Raw genomic sequence first — 26,629 nt, forward strand, 5'->3', positions numbered from 1 at the left:
TCGGTTGCAATCTGCAACTTCAACACTCCATCTTACATAATACACATTTAACCCTCTATTCCCTGGTGTTGCACCAGGGTAATAAAATCACTTTAACTGTTTTTACAAAGACATGATGAAAGGGTCAAACATTCTCCTTGAGAATTACACTTCACTGAAGCTTCACAATGATTTTAAAGCTGTAATTTTAAGTCAGAAATATCACAGTGTCCCTTTAAGCTCTTTTCTTAATACAGAATACTCCAGCTGGATAATTGACTGTGGTAACTAATGACACAGTACAAATGTGGCAGATACAGTTAAAGTTGGGAGATAGCAGAGTATTCCTTAAATAAATAAATGCAATAAGCCAGAGGATAAAACGGTCAGTGTTTTCTTCCAGACTTGCTGACCTTGAGGCCTTCCTATTCATTTCTAATACACAGATGTATAGCTTTTATTGATATTTACACGTATCTTTTCTTTCTTCCTCCCTCTTTTCCTTGTATTGCTCAGCTGGCCAAACAAGGGCAGCCCTTCACTCCCCGAACGTCTCCTTCCTAAGTCTTAACCCCCTCATCCCTTCTTCCCTTTTCCTTCTTTCTCCTCTTTCCTTGACTTTACTCTTGGACTCCCACCATGTTCAGCAGCAAATAAAACTAAACCAGAGCCCACCAGCACATGGGAGAGTGGGATGGGGCAGAGAGATGGAGCCCTTTCCAGTTGTTTGTGTCTTCTCTTCTGCTCCATTCCTGTTGAAGGACAGATGTTTCTAGATGTTTCTCCAACTGGAGAGAGGAGGAGCACCACCAAAACACATTGGGAGATAACAGTTGTGTTCACGGTTTGTGTACCCCTTGTCCGATGGCATGCTTTGTTGGTTTTATCACTAAACAAGTGAGCACATTCTCTCCAGAGAACAATCCGTTTATTTGCTGAATTTAAGATACTGAAAAAAAATTGTGACATAAAATATACGCTTCATTGTCGTACTCTCCATAGAGAGGGTCCCCTAGGGTTTTAGGTTTAAATAAATGTAGCACAGAATCTGGAATACATCAGAAAATAGCTGATTATGCTTTTAAACTCTTTAAAACTTAAATTTTTCATTGTGAGTGAACAACATATTGAAGTGTGTTCCCTCTGGAGGATCTCTTCACACATTTTCACTTGAAGAGTCCATCAAAAATGGTCAGTTGACCACGGCTGAACCTTTCTGTAGTGTGTTTATTGTGTTTTGCCTCTTTGCTCGTTTCTAGATGTTTCTATTGCAAAGTCCGTCACCAGTTTCTGAACAGTCTCCATGGTTAATCCCCTGGTGGAAACAGACTTTCAGAATAAGATAATGCAATTCTGTAGCTCGGTATTTCCTCAAATATGCGTCTATTCTTACAGCCATCTTCAACAACTAGTTAAAAGAATACTACAGTGATTTATTTATTTATTTAAACTGTAACATCTATGTTACGTGGTCTATTACCACTGCCAACTTGACATGCTTTTATTTTCATTGTAACTCAGGACAGTGGAAATAAGACTAGATATTAAACTCATCCATACCAGTTAATCAAACACACACACACACACCTGGGGTAGTGGGCCTGCAGCAGAAGACCAAACTGGCAACCCTATAGGCCTCACCCACCCCACCCACAGACATCACAAAAACTAATTCTAGAACATTCTGTTCATTTACTATTTTCTATATTTTCTCTAGTAATTTTGAGCCACTAAAACTTTTTAATATCTCCTCAGTAGAGACTGGAAACTCCACCCAGGATGGCAGCTGAGGTCCCTCCTTTTATTGGTTCATTGTGCAATGTTTCGCAATATTTAGGGCATGTTTGTATGGGCTGTGGTGAAAAAACTGTAGTATTCCTTTAGCACGACTTCTTTTTGATGCAGCGAAATTAAAATAAAATCCTTGACCTTGTTTTAAGTTATTTATTATTTTTTGAATGTGAGTGCAGCCTTCTGACACTTATCCACCTTTCCACCTAGATGTAACAGTATATATAGCAAGGCGGGATCTATTAGAAAGTGCAATATATTCAGAGGATCGGCCCTTTAACGGACTGGTCACCTTTCATCCCATTATTCACAGCGTAGACCTGCAGTCTGTGAAGGTTCCTGGGTTCTCCTTAGAGTTTGTGTGTCTTTTATTGAAATTACATGTTCTGATAAACAAATTAACACATCCTTTATAGAGAGCACACTTGAATATTAGCATTTCTGTCTCTGGGTGGTTGTTAAACCGCCAACACATTTCGTTCAACAAAAAAAACAGCAGCTCACCAGTAAACGGGCGTTTTTCTGTAAAAGAGGTGTGTATTTATTTTCACTGAGAAAAACCAACAACAGACAGCAGGGGTATTATTTAAGCAGGGGTACCCAAACTTGTGTATGGTGCAAGGCAAGTCCCCACACCCCCCTTCACTTGTCTTTGTTTGTCTTTGAAATGAGACGTTTGAAATCAGATGCACCTCTTATGGATGCTTACTTTAGTTGAAGTCTAAAATTAGTCTTGAGTTCATGCAAATTCATCTTGAGCCTGATGTTGACCATTTATGGTGAATTTAAAGAATCCTGTTTTAAGTCTTTTAAAAAATAAATATGAATAAATAAAGATATACATTTCTGCTGGTCTATGCATAGAGAAAATGATAGTTTTGTTCCTGTGTTATTTTTATTTATTTATTTTTTTTGTTTGATAAGAACAACAATCTCAGCCCTTGATTAAAGAGTGGACAGTGTGTTTGTTTGTTTGTCTGTTGTTGTAATGAGCCTGTTTGTACTTGTACTTGTTGGGCATGCCAACACAACCTTCAGTGGGTCACCACTGTGCCGTACCAAGGCAATAATCATGTTAATATCGTCCTGGGCTTTGTCTCAAATGGCTCTACGTAGTGGACTAATGGAACTAAGGCTTTGGCACTTGAACAGTGCACGTAAATGTTGAGAATGGAGTCGTGTCTGATGTGGCTTATTCCAAAATGGCTGATACACAGGGGCCACTTCATAGGAAGCATAGAGCCATTTGACACACAGCCCTTTCTTTACTCCCCAGAAAAGTAGCACCTTTCACCGCTAACGTCAACACAGCCTCTCAACCCCCCTTACAGACTTTATTATTTGAGTAAACAGTTTATCATGGACTTATCTTACTTAAGTGTGTTACGTATCTTCGTGGTGCATTTATGGAAATCGTGCTTCCACTGTTTAGACTCTAGTGTAGTCCACCTGAGTATGATTACTGAATATTTCATTATTATTGGTTATTATGGGTGAATGCTCTAAATACAGCTTCTATAAAATAATGATGCATTCCAGAGGGAGTGAAACATTGCTGAACTGTTATAATGTTATTACTCAAAGAATGTGATGATGGAGCATGAGGAGATGTAGAGTCCCTGATCTGAGAGAGAGGAGAGACTGTGTGTTCTGTAAAGTTCGTCTGTGGGGTGGAGTTGTCCAGTAGGACGCTTCAACACAATAAAGTTCAGTGTATCAAAACTACATGGCTGTCATTCTTCGTTATTTTATTTACATCCAGAAGAAATGTCACGTTCTTAGTACTGTTATTATTATTAGTAGCAGTAGTATTTATAGTATTGGTTGGCTCTTCAATACTGACATAATTCATTTATATATAAAATGTTTCGCTGTCCAATTAAAAACATGTATCTCCCAAAATAATTACTTTACAGAAGGAAAAAACCTTCTGAATTTTCAATGGAAGTGAATGTAAAAAGATTTTATTCCAAGGAATTTTGGATGGATGGATGGATGCATGCATACACACACATAAACACCTGGTGACTGTGAGGAGTTTGGTGTGTTCTTCCTGTGTCTGTGTGGGTTTCCTCCAAGTGACTGTCTGTGAGGAGTGTGGTGTGTTCTCCCTGTGTCTGCGTGGGTTTCCCCCGGGTGACTGACTGTGAGGAGTGTGGTGTGTTCTTCCAGTGTCTGCGTGGGTTTCCCCCAGGTGACTGTCTGTGAGGAGTGTGGTGTGTTCTCTCTGCGTCTGCGTGGGTTTCCCCCGGGTGACTGTCTGTGAGGAGTGTGGTGTGGTCTTCCAGTGTCTGCGTGTGTTTCCTCCGGGTGCTCAGGTTTCCTCCAAACACACGTGTTGGTAGGTGGATTGGCCACTCAAAAGTGTCCATAAGTGTGTGTGTGTGTCCCTGTGAAGGACGGTCACCCCGACCCTGCCTTATGCCCAGTGATTCTGGGTAGGCCACACACCCACAAAACACAATACTTAAGCCCTAGAACATTTACTACTACGCCTATATATATGCTATTAAATAATACATTTAATTGTGGTTAATATGTTTTTCTGTTACACTAATGAACTAGAACGTTTTATGTAAAAGCTTAAACAGTGCTTCGAAGGTAATTACTGAATTATAAAAATGCACTCAAAACATGTTATTTTGCTCAGGTTTAATTAGGAATAAAACAAAACCAGGAGAGGGGAAAAAGAAATCACATCAGAAATATTTTTACTGTTGTTTTTCCTTCATTGTGTTGTGACCATCTCTAACAAACTACAAGAGATTAGTGTGAGTATTTATTCCAAATAAATAGAATTTCATTTACCTTTGAATCATATTAATCACAGACACCTCGCAGCCACCCGCATCCATATGTTTCATTCATCACTTCAATTATGTTTTAGTCTACAGTAGGCAAAGGGTAGTAGTATTAATTTATATCCATCTCCCACACACCAGCTCAAATGAATATACAGTATGTTACAGAGTTACACTATTTACACATCTGTTACAAGCGCTCATCTTTTTTTTTTTTTTTTTTGTAGGTGTTTTTGATTTTCTCATTGCTTTGTGTAGTATGTATCAGGTTTTTATGAGAAGTAAACAAGCCTGGATCTGAACCCTCCCAAAATGAGGAACATAAAAAGTAATCAAGTTAAAGCATTTCCAAGACAACGAAAGGAACAAATACTTTGAGACCCCAGAAATGAATTGTCTCCATCTTCTGCATTTCTGACACTCCAGGGGCCTATGGAGAAAAGTGCTTGGTTTTAGCATGATCCACGTGGATGTACTCCTTACTGACAGTCCAGAAATACACTGTATTCAGCTGCTCCAGGCCTATCCAAAAGTGCAACTATTTCCAGTTAGAAAAACAGATTCTTTCAACAACAGATTGATCCCAGCTCCACCTACGAATATGTTCTTTCATAGCTGGAGTTCTGAGGCTGGAAAAGTTTTCCAGAACTCTTTAGTTTTTCAACAAGAGTGGGCAAAACTTTAGATATACATTGAGTATTCTACGCCAGTTCTGTGGTCTTATTTCAAGATGAAGACATTCTGGACCTTTATTATTGGTGGGGTTTTTTGGGGGAAAGTTTCGAACCAATGTAACTGGCAGCCGGGGTTCTCCAATTAGTTCAAACTGGGGAAATGCGGTTAAAATGGAGATACAAACTTGTTCCAACAGTGACAGCATTCTGTACTGCACTGAAGCAGTTAATCAGAACTAACTGTGCTCTCTTTGTAACGAAACGTGCTGTCGGTAAACACTTACAATGTGCACGATATGCTCGGAAAAGTGACATTTTAACAAAGAATATCATCATATTGCCAAATCCTATTTGTCATGTAGTGTTTAGCGTGATGGTTTACGCACTGTTGTGTTCAATCTGCCTAGTTGTAATAACTGCTCAGTCGGGTTTGAAACAGGAAACTCAAGATTAAGCAGCATATCTTAAATCTAGCCTAAACTGATTAGAATGTACTGGAAATCAACCAAAGGCCTAGCAACAGCAGCAAAAGAAGAACACGTACGTGGGTTGAGCCAGGATAAATCAATTCCATCCACACCTCCAGCTACAGGAAGTCAAACACTAAATGACACACAATAAAATGTTCAATGGAGATAATAAGTCATATTAAAACAAATCTTTAGAAGAGTCATCAGGACTTAAACACTCGCCTGCTAAAGGTCTGGCACACAACCTTTATTTATTTTTTGGGGGGTTCGTGCTTCGCCAGAGTAACGCGAATCATTACAAAGGATTTCACTTGTAATATATACAACTTTTACAGCCTTGCACTCAGCAATCATCACTCGCACTGCTCTACGTCCTACCAAGCCAAACCCTCAGCCAATCAGGATCTAATCAAAACACAGTTGGCATCATAGAGTTCACCACTGAAAAACACAAATTCTTTGTATAAAAGCAACCCACCATTTAGTTATTCTATTATTCTTTTTTTTTCTTTTTTGAAGGGGTTAGGAATGCGATCTCTAATGTTTATGGACAAACAACTGCAGTAGCATCATCTGCCTGTAACAAAAACGTGGACAGCCATTCGCTAAGATATAGCACAAGATGTAGCATTTGCTGACTGTACACTTCAACTGAATTATATTTAATGAACAATAAAACGAAGGCTCCAGCATTTTTGCAACTGCTCATTGATGGACAATAATTTCAACCCATTTCTGGCATTTGTTAGAATACAACCTACTGACTGAAATCATAACTATAATACAAGTCAATGGGAAGACTCTTGAGCATCTGCCCATTAACTTCTATCATAAACATGCATAAAGAAAGAGGTGTTTTGCTCTTTCGAACTACAGGGAATCTGTTGAAATTAACAGTGGTAGCTAAATAAATGCCACAGACTAAACAGGTAAGAGATAAGTTTGAAAAACACTGTAGTATTCCTTTAAGGTTCTGAAGGCTTCGGAAATGCACGGAGTGGTAACTCAATGACTTTACAGCCAACATTTACTTCTGGCCTCCATCATTCCTCGACACTAAAGAGCCTGTGCTTAGTCTAAACCTACAATTCAATGCATCAATCCTTCAGACCCTATACCACTTTTCTCTGCAAAATTATCAAAAAATCTTTGGCAGAACTTCGAGCTCCAATCAAACTTTGCTTATTTCCATTTAAATCTGAACATTTCCACGTTTTCAATATGACTTCATGTTCTTTCCACTCTTATGAAAAGTATAAAAGCAAATTTCAACTTTCATATAACAGACAATACCAAGTCTCATACTTCAAATTAACCACAAAGAGCAAGCTGGCATTTACTGAGAGAGAGCGATTTCTTCTATATTTCAAGTTTTAATAAATACTGGGTTAAATTTACTGATCGTGTACTGAAAGCGATACACATATTGTCTAAAACATGTTATAGATGTCAGCCCTCTTTCTCTTGCATCTACTGTCCTGATGATTGAAACTGTAGGGAGGGAACTACTCAGAGGAAAACCATTGACCAGCACAATGCCTAAGCCTTAGGTTAACAGTTCTGTGCAAAAGTGAGAAATCATACATTGTTGATTTAATTTCCAGTCAAATTGAACACCAAGTACTGAATATTCACTTTATGTTATAAAGGAAATTAGATATAATCTACTAGCATCCAATTCAGAAAATGTAACAACTTTGTATTAATTTATTTTCAAGCTAAAATAATCACTATGTGGTCTCTGACTTTTGCACAGTACTTTACTTTTAATATATTCTTGTATTATGACCACATACCCATATTAGCTAGTGCTAAGGGCAGGGCAATGAAAACGGAAGTATAGAAGGGTTCATGCCCACCACCTGAATGAAAAAAAAATTCTAAAGGGAAATAAAGACTGTGCACACATACACACACACACACACACTCACAGTCCAAATTCAGTCCATGTGCATGCAAGTGTGTGTGTGCATATAAGAAAAGCTTATATGACAAGCTAAAGAAAAGAAAAGCTGTGTATTTTTGCCCATTCTACGATGCAGAGAAAATAACAGAGAGAAAAAAGGGAGGTGGGAGACATGGTGTGCTTTAGACCACCATGATCTTGACTTCATCGTTCTCGTCTGGCCTATAGAAGAAGGGGATGCAGGGGTTTTCTCCCATGAGTGGGGGAGAGGGACGGGCCTGAGGGTTTTGGATCTCCTGCAGGAGCTGCATGATTTGCCGAGCTGTGCCGTCCTCCCGGGGTCTCAGTGAGGGGCTGAGAGGGGGATCCAGTCTCTCAGAATGTGCCTCAGGTACAGACTCTGTCCTGGCCTCAGAGTCTGGAGATAATTCTACAGCTGAGCTCATGTCCATGGAAGCTGTACACAGGGAAGAAGAGCGAGAGCAGTGTGAGGGAGCTTCAAGTGCTACAAGAACAGCCATTTAAACATCATTTGACTCCACATTAAATGAAACTAATTCGAGCTAATTTTACAGACAATTAACACCCTACCCGAGGCCTAGTTTCTGTGTTTGTGTGTGTACATCTACCTGAGCCATCCACAGAATTGAGCTCCATATGTTGCTCTGCTGGGTTGACAAAGTCCTGCTCAGCAGAAAGGAGGTCAGGATTATGGATAGCGCTCATGTACCGGGTGTACCACTCATTCCTCTCTCCGACCAAACGCATCACCAGGTCCTGCAGCTCCGCCAGCTTGGCCTACAAATATGACAGAAGATCCAGAGAGTTTTTTGTGTAAACTACGGTCCTATGCTCAAAGCTGTCTATTGTAGCAAGTAAAATCATGACGACACAATGAACCAACTGCTCTTAATTTAATACAAGTTATGTAACTTGTAATAGCTATACCTTCATTTCTTCTTTGTCCTTTGCCAGTATGCTGATATACTGCTCTTTCTCTAGATGTCTCTGCTTCATGATGGCTCTCTGGTTTTGATACAGAGCAATGTATTCACCTACAAAGCAGGAGGTATATGATTATGTTATTAAAATGTAAGGTATGAAATATATTTTTGATTACTATATATCACATTATACGTAGTGTCCATTTTTCCCAAGAAAGTATGTCATCGTCATATGTTCCCCATTTATTATGGATACATTACCTAAATAAAGATATGATATGCATTGTTGTATGCGTGAGAATCCATTTATCAGTATATTGATATTTACTTCATAGCTTTATTTAAAAAAAAAAACTGCTACACATCATGTAACACAACAAATAAATGAACATTTTAATCTTAACTCTAACCCTAGGAAGCTCAGTAAATGTTTTAGTCAAAACACCATATTGGTTCCTCACCAATGGTGTCGGTCTCTCCAGACAGCTGAATGCAGCGGTGCTCCAGCTCATCCACCCTCTCTTTCAGGTCTGCCTTGTCTTGCATCAGTCCTGTAAAACGGTCCTGAAGCTTCTCCATGGCAACACGCAGTGCCTCGTGCACCTCCACTGGAACACCCTCTGAGTGTCCTACAAACATATCCCCAGTCAGTCAAACATACGTCCGTCATATAAAAAAAAAATCAAATCATTAAACAGGTGACTTCCACTATAAATTAATGGTGGCATCCCTCAAGGCTCTACTCTGGGCCCTCACCTGTTTCTGAACATGTGCTGTGGTGTTGGTGCTCGTAGCTCATGGCTGCCACCTGGTGTAGAGCAGCTTGGTGCATCCTTCTCTCTTCTTCCAGTCTACGAATAACTTCGTCCCTCTCTTCTTCCAGACGGGATAGAGCAGAATGCAGGAAATCTTCCTGTTGTGATGGTGGAATGCACCAAAGTTTAACCAATATTTAACATAATTTCAATCACACATGGTATAGAAAAACATTTATTAATTGCACTTATGGTCTCACCATTTCTTCTCTGGATTCAAAATCCTCAGGGATGGCTATAGATGATTTCTGGAAGCTTTCTGGAATTATATGGCTTTCCACTCCATCACCTTGAGAAACCATATGGACCAGATCAGCAATCTAAATGGTGTATGCTTAAAATGAATTATTCACACTTGAAAATTTGATTGGCTAACCTTGGTCCCTGAGTGATGTATTTAAAGCAGAGCTGTTTAGAAGCTCCTGAACTTCTGTTTTCAGCTGCTCATTATCCTTGGCCAGCTGGTCAAGCCTCTCCTGCAAATGACATGTTTTAAAGCATAGTATGAGCTAGCAGTGTCATCAAACCAATGTTACTTTATCAGAAAATACGATATATATTTATTTAGCCAGGACTGCTTGATTTATTAAGATATATATTAAGATTTATAATATATATATATATATATATAAGAACAAACACTACCATTACTACCACTACAAACAAATACTTCAGTCCTGAAGCCTGACTGACCTGAGCCTGCTGCAAGTATAACTGGCTCTGCTCAAGCTGCACTTTGCCCTGCACTTCATCGTGCTGTAGCCGGTCCATTAGCTGTGTCTGCTGCAGGAACTGCTTGTGAAGATGTTCCCGCTCAGTGGTTAACTGCTGATAGGCAGCAGAGTACTGTTGCAAATGGGCCAGATACTGATCTCGCTGCTCCAGGATGGATGAACACTCCTGTGCTTTCTCCATTAGCTGAGAAAGGAAGGGTAGTGAGATTCAGTTACGAAAAAGAGGAGGACAGAAAACATCTGGAACTTGTAGAACCTTTGGCTTTGGAAAGAGCAGTAATTTCCTTTGAGAATTCATTAAGCTGTGGTCATACATTTGAATAGGTCTGTTGGGGAAAGATGGGTAATAATACAGGGTGAATACACAGAGTGTAAGTTAAGAGGCTCTTACCTGTTCTTTGGCGTTGTGAAGGTCCTCCTGAAGCTGGCCCATCTTGCGAGCTATCTCCTTTTTTATATGCTGCTCTGACTGCAGTGCACTAGTGAGCTCCATGTTCTCATTGGTCTACAAGGAAGCGGACAACAAAAATGGTTTTAGTTATTGAAACAAATATAGAACTTAATTACAGTGTTTTGATGTACATATACAGTACAGATGTACATTACTTCTGTTTAGCATTTAAGCAGTGTACAACACAGTCTTACTGCGCTACTGAAAAGTTAAAATGCCTCATCCCTAGAAAACAGACTGCAGCCCAAGTACACAGACAAACGAAAACTTACCAACTTGACAAAGCCATTCTGCAGCTCTGCCAGCTGGTCTTTGAGCTCACGGTTCTGAGTCAGGGCTCGGCTAATGGTGGCCTTGTCGCTCTGAACATCTTCCAGGATGCGTAGCTTATCTTGAGCCTCTTCAGCCGTTCGCTCTGCCTGACTCTCCAGCTCCTCCAGCCGGGCTTCCTGCTCCTGCAACAGCCGACTCAGCTGCTCATTATCATGAACCTGTGAAATGAGAGGTAGCACCATTAGCTTGGTTGACAGACAGCAAAAATATGGCCTCATTTAAAAAAAGAAAATGAAAAGAACCACAGAGTATAATCCTGACATTGCAGAATGCCATATGGTGAACTTCAAAAAGCAAGGAAAGCAAAAATGCAAGTCACTGAGACACAAAATTATAGCTCAAAGTTCCTCTGCTATCTCCATTGTAATTGTGGTTTGAAAGGCTAACCTGTGCTTGGTACTGAAGACTGAGAGCCTCTCTCTCCTGCTGCAGGGTTTGGAGACTCTCCCCCAGGGCCAACTCTCTCTCAGACGGCCCGGAGGATTGAGACGCTGCCCGAGTCTCCTGCTCCTGAAACCGAGCTGTGGGTCAGAGAAAGGGTGATTCAGTCTCCTTTCCATTGTAGGATCTTTAGTATACCCTCGGTTCTTAGTTAGGCTTAGTTTTTCTGTAATGGTTGGTGCGTGAGTGAAAAAGAGGATTGTAATAAAGACCTGCGGTGTTCTTTAGCTCTGTGATCTCTTCCATCAGCTCCTGGATCTGAGCAGAATTCCTGTCCCTTTCCTCTGACATCAACGACACCTGATCATTACAAAAACAGACACTTATTACAGCTATTACTATTATTATTAGTTGTAGTATTATGTTTGTGTGTTTTCCCATTCATTGTAAATGTTTTCACCTATTGTACAAGATATTCCCTGTGTGTGTGTAGGAGAGACTTTACCTGAGACAGAAGCTGTTCCGTCTTATCCTTCCACACTCTGCCCTCCTCTTGTATCTGTTCTGCGTATCGGTCTCTTTCTCTCTGCAACTGTGCTATAGACTCCATCAGCTACAACAGTATACACACATCAAAAGGTAAGTCCAAAGCAAACAAACATGCACTCACACACACACACAAATAACTTCACGCACACACACACACCTGAGCTGTGTGAACCTCAAGCTGATGCTTCTCTTCCAGGAGAAGTTGAACATGCTGGTGCTCAGAGGGGGGACCTGACTGACTCGAGAACTACACAAAGAGAGAAATGAAAGATTTTCAGCCTTCAGAACTGAGGATTAAGTTATATTCCTAATTCATGTGTTATGTGTTTAAATACCATATATACAGGTATTTCTTTAAAAAAAAATAATAAAAAAATAATAAAGAATGCTGTCTTATGGATTACATAACCAAATTCTTATGTGCATATATATATATATATATATAAAAAAACAACAACACCTAGCCTAAATTCAGGTAAAATTATGTATAACATAAATACTGTAGCTTTAAGAGCTAAAATCATTGGGACAGAAAAGTATTCTTGGGTGTTCTCACCTGTTGAAGCATAACATCGGCCATTTCCAGTCGTTTGCGGAGGTCGTCCAGTTCCAGACTTAAAGTGCTGTTCTCATTTACTTTCAGTTTGAGTTGTTCAGCTAATTCTGAGCTCTGCTGCTTCATCTCTTCACCGACATTACTAAAAGAGGGAATGAGAGTAGATTATTATAGGATGAGATATGTGCAAGTCATGCATCATATACTTAAATCTGAGGAAAGACTCAAAAACTGAGAAAATACTTAGAGGAAACTTGCTTTAATCTAAAGACTTCCAGCCGCAGTGTGTCTCTCTCTTTCTCCAGTTCTTTATTATTCTGGGGGAAAAAAGACGGGAGGAAAAAAAAAAGATATTTTAATTTAATTTTTTTTTTTAAACACTCTCAGGCCATGCTTCAGTCTGGGAAGTTCACGCTGTACCCTTTCAAACTGTTTCTGCTGTGTGGACAGCGTGGACAAAGTTCTCTCCAGCTCTGATACTCTCTGTTTGCTGGCCTGCAGACGATTATTCAGCTCCTCTGCTTCTCCTGGAAATAATCATAAACATAACACAGATTATAGGGTATAGAGTATAATCATTATATTCTGTTTAGGCAAAAATATACCATATTTATTAAGAGAGTGTATATGTTGATATTTCTGAGAAAGTTTGATTTGTGTAAAAAAAAAAAAAAAACCCACACACAACACTTTTAATAACACATGTACACTTGTGGATTAACAAACACACCTGTCTTTTGCCGGGCTGCTTGCTGTGTGTAAGACAAGGCAGTCTGCAGCTCTGATTTCTCCGACACCAGAATCCCAATAGTCTGTATATGAACCTGAACAACAAGCACAAAAATATTAAAACACAAATTATAAAAACGAGAGTTCTGGTCCTAAAATCTGATTGGCTGAGCCATGGTAATATACACTATACACAGATCAATGACTGCTTCGCAACATCTGAATTCCATATTAATGTGCCATTGTTTTAAACCTTGGTAGCATGTAACTTTAATGTTACACAAGCTTAGCTACCATAGTTTACACTGGCGAAGGAATGGTCATTACAAATACTACTCACATATGTGATTTATGAATTGAACATTGAAGTTCACTGTCACTGTTTTAATTTAATTATCCAAGAACAGTGTGAAACCAGCAGTGCTGGTTAAGCTAATAGTGCTTGGTTAAGCTAATACTGTTTATTTTCTTGAGCTAAAGGCTAAAAACATAGGCGAAGGCTAGCCCTATACTTCCTGCAGCTTCTCCTCTAGAGTAAGAGTCCCTTCAGAAAAAAGGACAGAAATGTAATATCTCTACTCAACTAAAAAACCCTGAATATATTTGAACATATTTTGTTCAATGGAGTAGCTATGTATCACTCTCCTGTTGCTTAGCAACAGTGCTCACCTATACCGGATTACACTGTGTGGCGATAAGAATACTTTATTGTGAATGTTTGTTTATGAATAAATATGTTTATGAAACTTTGTGTATTTTATTGTATTTTACGTTGACCGATGTTTTATTTAAGTAATAAGCCACTTGAGATACCATTTTTACCCGTGATAAAACTGCAATAACGCACAGCTTATTAAAGCATGTGTTTAGGCCTGATAAAAAAAAATAATAATAATAAATACAAACCAACATCAAACACATTAAAGGACAAATGTGAATATTTTTCATAATTTCTACATGAATAACATAATTAAAAGTATTTTGAATATGTATTTGTCAATAACACACAGCCACTACATAGTTACATCAAGAACTCAATAGCCTATATAATGGTGACACTAACAGGGTGTGTTCTCACCTGAAGTTGTTCCCGCATAGCTCCTTGTTCTTTAACAAATTTCTGCTCAAAGTCCTTCCGTTCCTGAAAATAAAAAAAGACAATTATACACTTAGTAGCAAATATATATATATATATATATATATATATATATATATATATATATATATATATATATATATATATATATTTTTTTTTTTCCCTTTACACACCTGAACTGCCTATAAGCAAATCTGGTGTATTGTTCAACATTGAAAGAGGAGCACATTTCAATATTGTTTACCTTCTGCAGCTGTTCTGACAGCTCGTGAGACTGCTTCGTCTACAAACAAAACAGATAACACCTGTTAGAACTGAAAGCTATGAAAATGGGTTTTGGGTTAAGAGATTGGAGTGGGGCTCTGGCTGCTGAACAGAACACCTCCAGCATGTTGAACACACAGGAGCAGACAGAAGGATTAGCAAGTATTAACCGTAAGCACACGTGAAGAGACCAACAAGTTTTTTTTAATGCGTCTGCAAAAGCAATAGATTAGATCACCTGGACTTACCAATTTGCCAGCCTGACAAGCAAGCCAGCTGAATGAGAAATGTGTTAGTGTTGTTAAAAGAAAGTGACACACAGCAGAAGGCTTGTTAACTCAAGAAAAATGAGTAAAAAAAACACAATACAGAAGTGCAATGAAAATACTGGCCAGGCATATCAGTTGCTGCACCATGCAGATAATCCGTGCTTGGTTTGAGTGTATTTAGTGTGTACACATGCAGCTGTCAAGGAGTATTAAAAGCTGGCTGTTGCATAGCCTGAAATGTCGATAGGGGCAAGGCCTAGATACCATTCTCTGTTCGTTTTTTTTTAACATGCCCTTGATGACTCTGATTGGAAATGAATTACAAGTGGAAGAACCAGAAGAAGAGGATTTGAATTTTTTTCTGGTGAAACACACTGCCCCCTCGACTTGAAGTATGTCATGCACACCTTGCCAGTGTGAATATTACTTGTGTTCAGTTCAATAAACATTTTTGTATAAACATGAATGAGTTTTTTTTGTTGTTGTTGTCAAATCCAGGTTGCATTAATCTTGCTAATTAAGTTACTAGAAAAAAATGAAGAAGAGGTATCAGCAGTAATTCCTTTTAACCTAAAAAACATTAAGCAACATAAAGAAACGTTAATTTACATCTGTGGCTTCTGAAAAACTATTTTCTGTAGTTTTTACAAGGGTCTGAAAAAAGAGAGATGCCATGTCGCAGCGATTTCTGGGCTGCTGAAGATGACAAAGGATATTTGAGCTCAAATTTATCATCTGCATAGGTTAAGATGGTACCTAGGATTCCCCTGAGGGAGAAGATGAGGTCGAGTGGACGAGGGCATGTTAAACCTGGTCTTGAAACAGGTGGCCAGACAGTACACACATTACTACTACAACACTCTTTGGGACACTCTTACCAGTGTCTCTATCTTTGCAGTGAGCTGGGAGTTTGTTAGAGTGCTGGAGTCCAGAGCGGCTGCCAGCTCCTGGTTTCGAGTCTAACGTGCAGGCATGCAGAGAGAGGAGAGAGAGAGAGAGGAGAGAGAAAGAGAGAGATGTGAAAAAAATCAAACAGATGGAGAAAAACAAAAACAGTAAAATAAAATAAACTGTTATAAAATAATAGAAAATATCTTTTAGGACCAGACAGTTCTGATGTGCAGATCAGCGTCCTCTAAAATGTGGGCCAGGAGTGAGGATGCAGTGAATATTGTACATAACAAGTATTTATATGAGTTCATGGATGGCATTTCACACAGCAGGGTTTCTCTGATAAGCTGGACAACCTCCTATTGGACAGGAGTGACTCTGGGATGAAACTACCTGGCTAATAATAAGAAATCCTGTTTTGTGAAATAACAGAAAATAGAATGTGAAGTTAAAATAATGTTGTGTTTAAAGACCAAATATTTACAGTCTTTCACAATTAAAACTTTATACAGACCTCCCTCTCTCTGTTTGGTATGTGCTCTAGCAACAAGCTGAAACAAATGTGTTTTAATGTTTTTTTGTAATGTAAATGTGTCTTCAGGCTCCGTTTGGAAGCTGCAACTTGATAGGAGAGATTGTGTGAGCACTGGTGGTCTGGCCAGCAGCCTTCCTTTATCACAGTAGCAAATAAGAAAAGAATCCTGACCATAAGAAAATTGTGAAAGTTTGTATACATCCATCCATCATTCATTCATTGTCTGTAACCTTATCCAGTTCAGGGTCTGGAGCCTTCCCAGAATCACTGGGTACAAGACAGGAACACACCCTGGAGGGGGCGCCAGTTCTTCACAGGGCGACACACACAAACACACTCACACCTATGGTCGCCAATCCACCTACCAACGTATGTTTCTGGGCTGTGGGGGGAGCATCTGGAGGAAACCCATGCAGACATGGGTAAAACACACTAAACTCCTCACAGACAGTCACCCAGAGCAGGGCTCAAACCCACAACCCCAGGACCCTGAAGCTGTGACAGAGACACTACCTGCAGCGCCACTGTGAAGCCCTACATCTACTATATAACAAATTCCACAAAAATATCCCACAGCAGGAGAGAAGAAAATGTTTATCAGAAATAAAGAGAAGCCACCTGTTGAAAAGTACAAAAGAGTAAATAAAGTCAAACAGTTTTCCTGAATTTTAAGTTCTCAAGTTTCCTTACAGAAATATAGTCCAAAAAACAAATTAATTACTCATTTGAAGGTTATCGTACAATAATCTAGACATTTCATCTGGAAATAAACTTTAGTACAAAAAGTACTATTCACACAGGTGTGGTTTTATGTAGGGAGATGGATAAATATATTTATTTTACATATTATTATCATCTTGTATGAAGTGTTCTCCTGCAGCAACAATGATTCAAGTGCTTTTTACCTACTACAAAATGAACAAGAAATAATCCTTGGTTTTACAATTATTATTATTATTACTATTATTATTATTATTATTATTATTATTATTATTATTATTAAGAATGAAGGGATTTGAAGAAGCACCCATTTGTATTCTTTGTGGCATAAACTAAGCACAAATAACAATGATTTCTACTCATAAACAGCCCAATACATGGCATACACTTTTTTTGTGTAACAGCAACATGTAAAATGAGAAGCCGCTCTTTTTTCTGTAATGAATTACCTTCTTTTACCATGCAAACCAGTCACGAACATTACAGACATTCTGTTTGTAAAGCAAACCCAGCCCCCAAATTAAAACTAATCCTGCCCGAGTAGTACAATGTACTCTTGAATTAACTATGAGATAACTTAACACACTACAGCGTATTTGGCTAATGTTTACACACAAAGATTGCAGGGTTCACTCTATATCCGCTCTGTACATATTTCTGTCAGAAACTGCCCTGTTAATAAGGTTACCCTTCTTATGTAAGACTATCTATAGTTCAGCAGAGATGAGCATGTTCCTTTGCTTCTAACTAGTACATTTAATAGCAAAATGTAGTATGTATTGACTTCAACATACCTCCAGTTCTCTCTCACTGAGGGGCAATGGCCCACTATCGCCATTGACATATGACGACTGTGACTGAAAAAAAAAAAAAGACGACACCTAAATAAAACAGGGTATGCATATTGTTTAAATAATCATGGGTCTCTATCCAAGACCGCACTTTTATGACTCAAATGTTAAATGAGTATAGCAATCATAAATAAAGTAAAATAAATTATATACAATTTAAAAAAACATCTAAATATTATATAAATCTAAGGCTGGACAATAACTTGATATCAATATACAGGGTGGGCCATTTATATGGATACACCTTAATAAAATGGGAATGGTTGGTGATATTAACTTCCTGTTTGTGGCACAATAGTATATGGGAGGGGGGAAACTTTTCAAGATGGGTGGTGATCATGGCAGCCATTTTGAAGTCAGCCATTTTGGATCCAACTTTTGTTTTTTCAATGGGAAGAGAGTCATGTGACTTATTGGGAATTTCACAGGAAAAACAATGGTGTGTTTGTTTTAATGTAACTTTGTTCTTTCATGAGTTATTTACAAGTTTCTGACCACTTATAAAATGTGTTCAAAGTGCTGCCCATTGTGTTGAATTGTCAATGCAACCTTCTTCTCCCACTCTTCACACACTGATAGCAACACCGCAGGAGAAATGCTAGCACAGGCTTCCAGTATCTGTAGTTTCAGGTGCTTTTTTATATTACACAATATAAAAATGTTTCAATAACAATTATATGATTTTTAAACATATTTTCAATATACATTACTTACAACATCAGTAACTGACTGATGTTTATTACAGGTTGCTGTCATCAGTTCAGTACTCAATTTAAAATTTAGTTTAAAAATATTAATGTTGGCAAAGCCAAGAGGTTTATGTTTGATGGTGACGTCATGTTTCTCGTTTGTTCTTGTAAGTTTTTCAGTGGATTTTATACTGTTAATATCGATATCAGAATTCAATTGTATCGACCAAAATTAAGAAATATATTGTTATATAAGTTTTGCCCATATTGTCCAGCCCTACTATGGAATACTTCGCATGGACAACGGAAATGGAATGGCAATGGAAGCTATTGTGCAACCCTGACTGGAGTACTCACCTCAGACAGAAGGCCATTGAGCTGCTGAGAAAGCTGCCTCAGACTCTCAGTTGTCGACAACCTGGCAAACAGCATTGGAAACAAACAATGAGCTTGATCGCACCAAAAGTTCCTTCCTCTTCTCACAAAAATGCACCATCAGCTCAATATTATACCACCTCTGCTTTTCTGCCCACACTTACAGCCAATATGTACCAGCTACACATCTGGCAGCAAAGGTCAGAGAAGTTTGGAGGGCAGGATTGGAATTAAATTGATGACGTCTCACCTTTTTTCATCCAGAGAAAGTTCATCACCATTGGCATCAGGGTCATAGTTCTGAAGCAAAAGACAGAAAAAAAAGACTTGAAAAACATATAGCAGAGTGATGCAATGTCAGACAGACTGAAAGAAGGCAAAAACAATGCCACGAAAGTTGAGATAAAGTGTTTTGCAACACACAAAGCAACAACCAAAACAATAAACAAGAAGCATTTAATCTGTATGACACTGAGGACAAGTTAATTCACAAACAAAAAAAAGTGACTAATGAGAATTAGCTATGGTCAGAAATAAATGGTTATTACACATAAGGACATACAGACACACAAAGCGACCAAGGCCTGGTTTTCCCACAGATTAAACATAGGAATAATCCTTTTTAACTTGAGTCTGAAGGATTAAATATGTCTGAAGTAGGGCCTGAGAGTTAAGAAACGTCTGTGGCTGATACAATAACAATCCTTAGGTGTTAAAATATCAGACAAAGCAAACTAGCAAGTGCTTTCATTAGGAATATCATTTTTGAAGGGTTTTCAAATGGTTTTTTTATACTAGGACTAGGCTTCACTATGATGTGGGCACTACAGTAGGGGTTCTTTTACTATATTTAAGTTAAGAACATATTTTCAGGACATATTAAAACATTTCTGAGTTCTAGGCGTAGGCCATATCTGGGAAACTGAGGCATCAGGCAGTCGGACAGACCTTCATGGCAGTGTTCTCAGCGAGAGACTCTGAGTTAGTAGCAGTGGAGGGGTTAGACACAGGCGAGCAGCGGTCAGCTTCAGCACTTGGAGCATCCTCCTGCATCTGACAGACCGGGGAGTCCCTAGCACTCACATCACCATGGTCCTGATATGACACACAGCAACACACACATACTCACAATGCTGAAACTCTAAAGTTTTAGTGTGTTTACTGATGATCTAATGAAGGTAAATGTCTGGAGACAACCTGGTGCTGAAATGAATGCCAAAGCACATCTAATCTGAGAATTTTTATTAACATCTGGAGCACAACTGATAACACAAGAAATACATGCTATTGTTGGATAAGTTAACTATTTCCCCTGTAATTTATGAGGGAGGCTTTTACATCTGTGGGCTACCAGCAGCTTTGACATCTGAAGGATAATGTTCATTAACATCATGATAAGTTTAATTAGTTTAGAAATGTAATTACTCACTTTTAGGACAGAATTTCTCATGGTTGTCCCCAGACATTCAGTTTACATCCCCTTTGGCCCTACAAGACTATCTCTGAACAACTGAGATTAACAGGAGTAGAGTTTTACCTTCTGTTTGTTTAATGAGCTTCTTATACTTTCTTATACTTGCAAACACAGCTCAATGTACCATTAACACAGACTTACAAGACTCTGGTGACACTTCACATGTGTGTGTATGTATAAGTGACCCATATATTTCATTATTGAACACACACCCCTATCCTGAAAGAACCTGCATGCACACAATTCCTCACAAGATGCTGACAGTGATACATCAACAGGTAAGTGTGGAAAAGAAAGAAAGAAAGAACAAAAAGTTCAGAGTTCAGATATGATCATTAGTTACAGTCGCATGACATACACAGGATGTGGATCTGACCTAGGGACACTTATAAGTGTCTCAAAACTATTGTTTGTATTTACACAGGTGTATGAAAGAAAGAAAGAACGAAAGAAAGAAAGAAAGAAAGAAAGAAAGAGAGAGAGAAAGAGAGAGAGAAAGAGAGAGAGAAACAGAGAGAGAGAAAGAAACAAAGAGAAAGAGAAAGAAAGAAAAGCTCAGTATAGATCACCACTCTGCCATTAAATTTATGTGGAATATAATGGCAGGCTACATCTCATAAGACAGATGTTGATGTGGTAAACTAAGCAAAATGATATTCATCTGTTATGGCATAGTACAATACTATATATGGTGAGTCAAAAGTTGCAGGACACATTTTTATCTGAAGAGCCCAGCAAGTACTCTGTTAGGGCGTTTATCCTTTAGGCTTTGCCTGGAACATGGCCACCATCTTGAAAGCCACCATATTGGATCATGGGCAAGTTTTTCCAATGGGAATGTGGTCATGTAGGGTGCCCTGTGACTTTTGACTCATCCTGTAGTATTAACGATGGAGATGGAGAGCACTGAGTTTCATGATGAGGAGTCTATAGCTGCTGTTCAGCTAGCAAGGAAGTATGGAAGAGAGACTAAAAAGAAAAAAAAAATCAATAGATGGAGGGAAGGAGTGAAGGAGGCCAGCTCACCTGACTGTTGACCAATGGAGGAAGAGCTACTCCATTAGTCAGACTAAGATCAGACACCATAACATTCAGAATATTCTCAATCTAAAGGAGAAGGAAGAGGAGGAGTGAAAGAAAGGGGTGTGTCTTAGTGAGTGACTGAGTAAGAGAGATACAGTGAGAAACAATAAAAACGAGAAGGCAGGAAAAGCACAAGATACAAGCGCTTTTAAGATGCTTAAAGAAATACTCCAGCATTTTTTAACCTAAACCTTATCCACAGCATTGTAACATGAAGTGAACTAAGCCATGCTGTGCTCACAAATACATACTTTAAAACCCCAGACCATCCTGTTTTCATAACCATCTTCTGACAATTACCTAAATATTGTGTGTTCCATTTGCTCTGAAATGGCACTGAAACAATGATTTCAGCTTAAATTTCAGCTGAGCAGGTTTTAAATTATTTCTTCAATCAAAATGCTGTTTTGTTTTTTTTTTGGTGTTGGTCGTGTCTAAATTGATTGGTGTGATGTCAGTTCTGCAAACTAGCAATCAAACTAAGCAATTTGTTTACATCAGATTCTTGGTGGCATGTTTTTTTTCTTCATTGCCATGGTTACACAGACACACCCCATCATTTTTGAGTGGGCAGTTTTAAACCTCATTACTATATGAATATATTGTAAATGTTTATTCACAACTTTAACATTAATAAACATTTTATATATGTAAAAAAGTGGACAGGGGCTTTAAATACTTATGAAAGACAAAATATTTACAACTGAACAATATTTTCGGTCACTGCTCATTGACATCTATTATAATTGAACCCTTGCAATAAAGGACCATATAAACCATTTTCATTTATTCAGTAGAAATGCTTGTTTTTCCAGTCATAGCTGTGGAGATGAACCGTTTTTCAGTGTGAGCTTAGATTTAAATTGAAAAATAATAAACAGGAAAAATTTAATTACTGACTACTTTACCTAATGTCATTAACATTAACATGTCACTAACTAATTATCTACATGTATGGTTCTTCATTGCAAGGACATGACTCAAGGACATGGTTTAAATCAATGGGTTTGTTGCTGTTAGAAAGAAAAGAAAAGAAAAGAAGGCTGGAGTGCTCCTTTAAGTCATTGTGTGTCATTTTTAGTTCTTATGTCACCAGTTCCTAAACTGCTGTCTGGTAGCTATCCAGTAGATAATGTCTCATCCCCCCCAAACAACATTCCAGTCTTTAAAACAATTTGGACCCTTTAAAATCATTAGCATTAGAAGCAGTGTGGGCTCATAAAGCAAATGAAAGCAAAGCAAACTAAAGGTTTACAGACATAGTTCAGAACTTTATGTCTGCAAAGTGATTCCCAAATCTGTTTTAAATAAAAACTAACAGTCAGTATGAACTGTTGTATTTTGGGATTTACCTGGTCTGGTGAGTTTCTGTCGGTAGAAGTTGCATCTGTCTGGTTTCCTCCCTTCACTTTCCTCTTCTTTTTCGGCCCAGTGCTAACCGTGGACGGGGTGGACTTCTGCTGAAACTCTTTCAGCTGTCGGCAAAATTAAAATAATTCAATTAAAAGAAGTTCTTTGACTGGAAAATAAGGGTGTTAAAATACAGGATATATATATATATATATATATATATATATATATATATATATATATATATATATATATATATATATATATATATACACAATTTGCAAATATTCACTCATTTTGAATTTGAAGCCTGCAACACATTCCAAAAGAGTTGGGACTGGGGCAACAAAAGACTGGGAAAGTTGAGGACTGCTCTAAAACACCTGTTGGGAACATTCCACAGGTAAACAGGTGAATTGGAAACAGGTGAGTGTCATGATTGGGTATAAAGAGAGCATCCCCGAAGGGCTCAGTCATTCACAAGCCAGTACTGGGCGAGGTTCATGACTTTGTGAACAACTGCGTGAGCAAATCGTCCAACAGTTTAAGAACAACAGGGATTTCATCATCTACAGTCCATAATATTATCAAAAGATTCAGAGAATCTGGAGAAATCTCCGCAAGTAAGCGGCAAGGCCTCAGACGGCACTGCATTAATATACAACCCAAATAGGAATTGGGCTTAGGGTGTATAACTTATTTTGTATATATATATATAAAACTGGATACCTGTAATGCTTAGGATTTGCCAGAGACAAATAAATAGACAAAAATATCGGTATAACTGACAGAGAGGAGAGTGTCTACTCGATTTACACACAGCTGTGTCACAAACAAAACAGCCCACGCAATATCAGCTTCTCACAAGCATAAAGATTTCAATTCCATTTACCTTAACTCTGTCTTACCTGAATGCAGTGTGTCATTAGCTTAGGAATTTGCAGCCATCAGCCAACTTCACTGTATTTTTGTATTTTATATTTTAATGTGTACACCTGAGTATTGGTATCGAGAACTGGATCAAAGATGTATACATATAGGTAAATGCTTCTACAAGTGCCTCCTTCCCCCAAAAAAGTGAAAATTACTTTACAAACTAAAAGGGTGTGTCCTGTTTGGTTTACTCAGTAATACAGTTTTCCTCCAATCTCTGTTCAGACAAAAGCAAATACAGAGGATAATCCTTTAGTAAACAAAGTCTTGATCAACAAATTATACAAATAATATATACCTAACAATAAAATTCATTTTGATAAATCCAATACGTTGATGATGATAACTGAATAACTTTAACAAAAGTTACAATCCATATCTTTGTAATCAAGGTCGGTGCCTCTTGGTAGGTCTGCAATTTGTTACAGTCAAACTTTCAGCACCTCATATACAGGCTCTTTCTCTGGTTTAAGACACAGCAGCTAACAGTTTAATGTAAAAGAATATGTGGACACCTAACATAAGCATGGTTGGTTAAGGAACGTGAATATAATCTATATAAAACGTTTTGAAAGCACTGTCCTATCGGCTGTCCTTTCAGTGGCCCATGTGCGTACGGTCACACATTCAGACCAGCGCAAACCAAACTGTGACAGCTGCCACAGGAGGAGTGGCAAAAGGAAGCCAACATCTGATAGAGCAGACCATCTCTGTCATAACTTGCATTCCTCAACCTAATCCAAACAGAATGGTTATCTAGTTTGCAGAGTAGCAACAGGCCAAACAGGACCACTGTACAAGAGAGCCTACATTGCAATTCCCAAAATATATCTATCATGAGATAAACGCAGTTGAAGTGGCTGTTGCCTTGTTGAACTGAACTCAATGGACACAGTTTTAATATGATAAAAATTGCCAAGTGAACAAGACCAGTCCTTATTATTAACATACTTTATTTACCTAATCTACCATAAACTTGCACAAAAAACACATTACACACTTCTTCTTGAGGACCACTTATAATATTTTTTGTTGTTACCATAAGCTCATACATCTGTTTCTATTTGACCTTTCTTTATCTCCTTTAAAGATAAAGAACACTGTGTTTTTGTTTCTGGAGCTTAAAAAATGAGTAACTCCTTCAGTCAAAACATTATATTTACACTTTACAGCTAGTTCTTCAATTACAGACTGTAGTCCATTGGCACAAGGTTTTAGCTCCAGAATTACTGCTGTGTCTGTTCCACTCTAACTAGTGCAACATACACTAACAAGCCACCAACATGTCAGTGTCACTGCAGAGCTCAAAACGATCCACCACCCAAATCATACCTGCCCTGTAGTCGTTCTGTGGGGTCATGAACGTTGAGGAACAGGGGGCAAACACAGTACACAGAACAACAAATGGGCAAATGTCTGTAATTGTTGAACTACAAATTGAATCTTTCTGAGGCACAGAGCTGATAAAATTGACAATTACTAGTTGAAACACGAGGTCATTTTAACTAGCTGTAATGACTGTTTGTAAATAACTTCTGCTTTGAGTGAATCTTATTTTTCAGCATCTTATATAACAACTGCAACGATTGTAAGTGGACTTCAGGAAAGAAGATAATAGCTACAATTTTAGTAAAATATAGGACACAGCCCCTTTACCAGTAAGATAGCCCCAAATGGCTTCAATACACAGCAGCAAATACATTTTGTGACAAATGGTAACAAACTTGTTGGATAATAAATATCGAAATGTCTACAACACTGACTGGTGACATTAATGATATGAATTAAGTGTTCAGTTAGCTAGCAACATGATAAGTGTAGTAAGGGCTGGCACTTGTCAGCTGACTCGGTTATTAATATTATACACAAGTAACATTATGCAGCCAAAAAAAGGAACAAGGCAGATAAGTAAACAAATATTTGACCACCTAAATAAATGAACTAACGCTCAGTGAAACATAAAGCTAGTTGAAAAATGACGAAGCTGAAATTGGCAGGAATTTTCCGCTCCACCTTAAAAGGTCTCATACACCAGTATGGACCTGCGGCACCATTTAAGGTGGAACGGGACAGTCGAAATAGAAACAATTCCAGCCTTGTCTGAGGAGCTTGACATTCCTTAAAACTGACAAATAATACGTTAACACACTACACAGGTGCAGGCTGCGACTAACTAACCTCATCTCTCCATTTTTAACATTTTCCAACTGACATAAAATAAGCTGAACTGCCCCGAAGGCCAGGCTAAAGCTCCGGCGTCAGGTTGATCTGACAGCCGCGGAAAGACCCCGCGGGACCGGACAGACAGTTAAAAAGACACCGGGAGACGTGGACGTGTTAGCGTTAGAAAAAGCCATCGCTTAATCCAATATACAAGAAAGACGATGCCGAAGATAGGAGTAGAGTATTGTTAGGAATTAAACAGGTGTAAAGAAGTACCTTTTTCTTCGCTGCAGCGAGTTTAATTTGTCTGCTCTGGTCGGCCATCCTCTCCGTCCGCCGTGAAACCGACCGCACCACGTCATCACTTCAGGATCCGCATCCGTGTTACTTCACTTTCTGTACAACTCAGCTAGGGTTATCTTTTAAAGGAGCAATACGTAGTTTTTACCTGCCGAAACACCAGACTATGTTTATAAACTTTGCTTATTTATAGTCTTCTATAAAGTGCGCCACACGTGAGACGAAAAATGTAAGTGCTTTGGAGCCCCTGATGGAACCAGATTGTCCTCCACAGAGTGAGTCCCCAACATGTGGATAGCTAAATTTACAATTTCTGTACAGAATCTCTGAGATATCCAGGCCTTTAATGGCTCTTTCCACCAATGTGGAACTGGTTAATTTCCAGTTCCCCAACCTAATATTGAACCTTTCAGTGCATTTCCACCAAAAAAAGCTGTTCAAGCCAAAGTAGGATAGCCACGAACCGTGACTGTGCCGAAACCGGAAATAAAAACAGGAAAATGCTCATTTTGTGTGTTTTCTG

At 38.5% G+C, this 26,629-nt stretch overlaps 2 protein-coding genes across 6 annotated transcripts in view; one reads left to right on the top strand and one right to left on the bottom strand.

Annotated features, from left to right (window-relative positions):
- dnm1a (dynamin 1a) overlaps positions 1 to 3,482 on the top strand; it is a 77,008-nt gene extending 73,526 nt beyond the window's left edge. The window contains exon 23 of the mRNA XM_066651573.1: positions 496 to 3,482. The gene's annotated coding sequence lies outside the window, so the exon portion shown is untranslated. The remainder of the gene's footprint in view (positions 1 to 495) is intronic.
- Positions 3,483 to 4,420: 938 nt separating this feature from the next.
- On the bottom strand, positions 4,421 to 26,575 carry golga2 (golgin A2). Of its 5 annotated transcripts, XM_066651904.1 has the most exons (28): positions 26,083 to 26,575; positions 22,713 to 22,835; positions 21,304 to 21,384; positions 19,752 to 19,898; positions 19,054 to 19,103; positions 18,786 to 18,846; positions 17,683 to 17,745; positions 15,621 to 15,701; positions 14,454 to 14,492; positions 14,192 to 14,254; positions 13,115 to 13,208; positions 12,805 to 12,911; positions 12,643 to 12,701; positions 12,385 to 12,526; positions 11,986 to 12,075; positions 11,785 to 11,892; positions 11,552 to 11,639; positions 11,286 to 11,419; positions 10,838 to 11,056; positions 10,506 to 10,619; positions 10,074 to 10,298; positions 9,757 to 9,856; positions 9,581 to 9,669; positions 9,322 to 9,478; positions 9,027 to 9,194; positions 8,570 to 8,676; positions 8,251 to 8,419; positions 4,421 to 8,078 (listed from the first exon to the last, which is right to left on the bottom strand). In XM_066651904.1, exons 1-28 carry the CDS (start codon positions 26,128 to 26,130, stop codon positions 7,804 to 7,806), a joined length of 3,201 nt encoding a protein of 1,066 aa, XP_066508001.1. In that variant the 5' UTR covers positions 26,131 to 26,575; the 3' UTR covers positions 4,421 to 7,803. The 5 variants fall into 5 exon arrangements, with proteins under 5 accessions (XP_066508001.1, XP_066508010.1, XP_066508027.1 ...); XM_066651913.1 differs by lacking the exon at positions 21,304 to 21,384; XM_066651930.1 differs by lacking the exon at positions 19,752 to 19,898.
- Positions 26,576 to 26,629: the final 54 nt, after the last annotated feature.

The sequence above is a fragment of the Hoplias malabaricus genome, chromosome 2, assembly GCF_029633855.1.
Source record: "Hoplias malabaricus isolate fHopMal1 chromosome 2, fHopMal1.hap1, whole genome shotgun sequence".
In the NCBI taxonomy this organism is placed as follows: domain Eukaryota; kingdom Metazoa; phylum Chordata; class Actinopteri; order Characiformes; family Erythrinidae; genus Hoplias; species Hoplias malabaricus.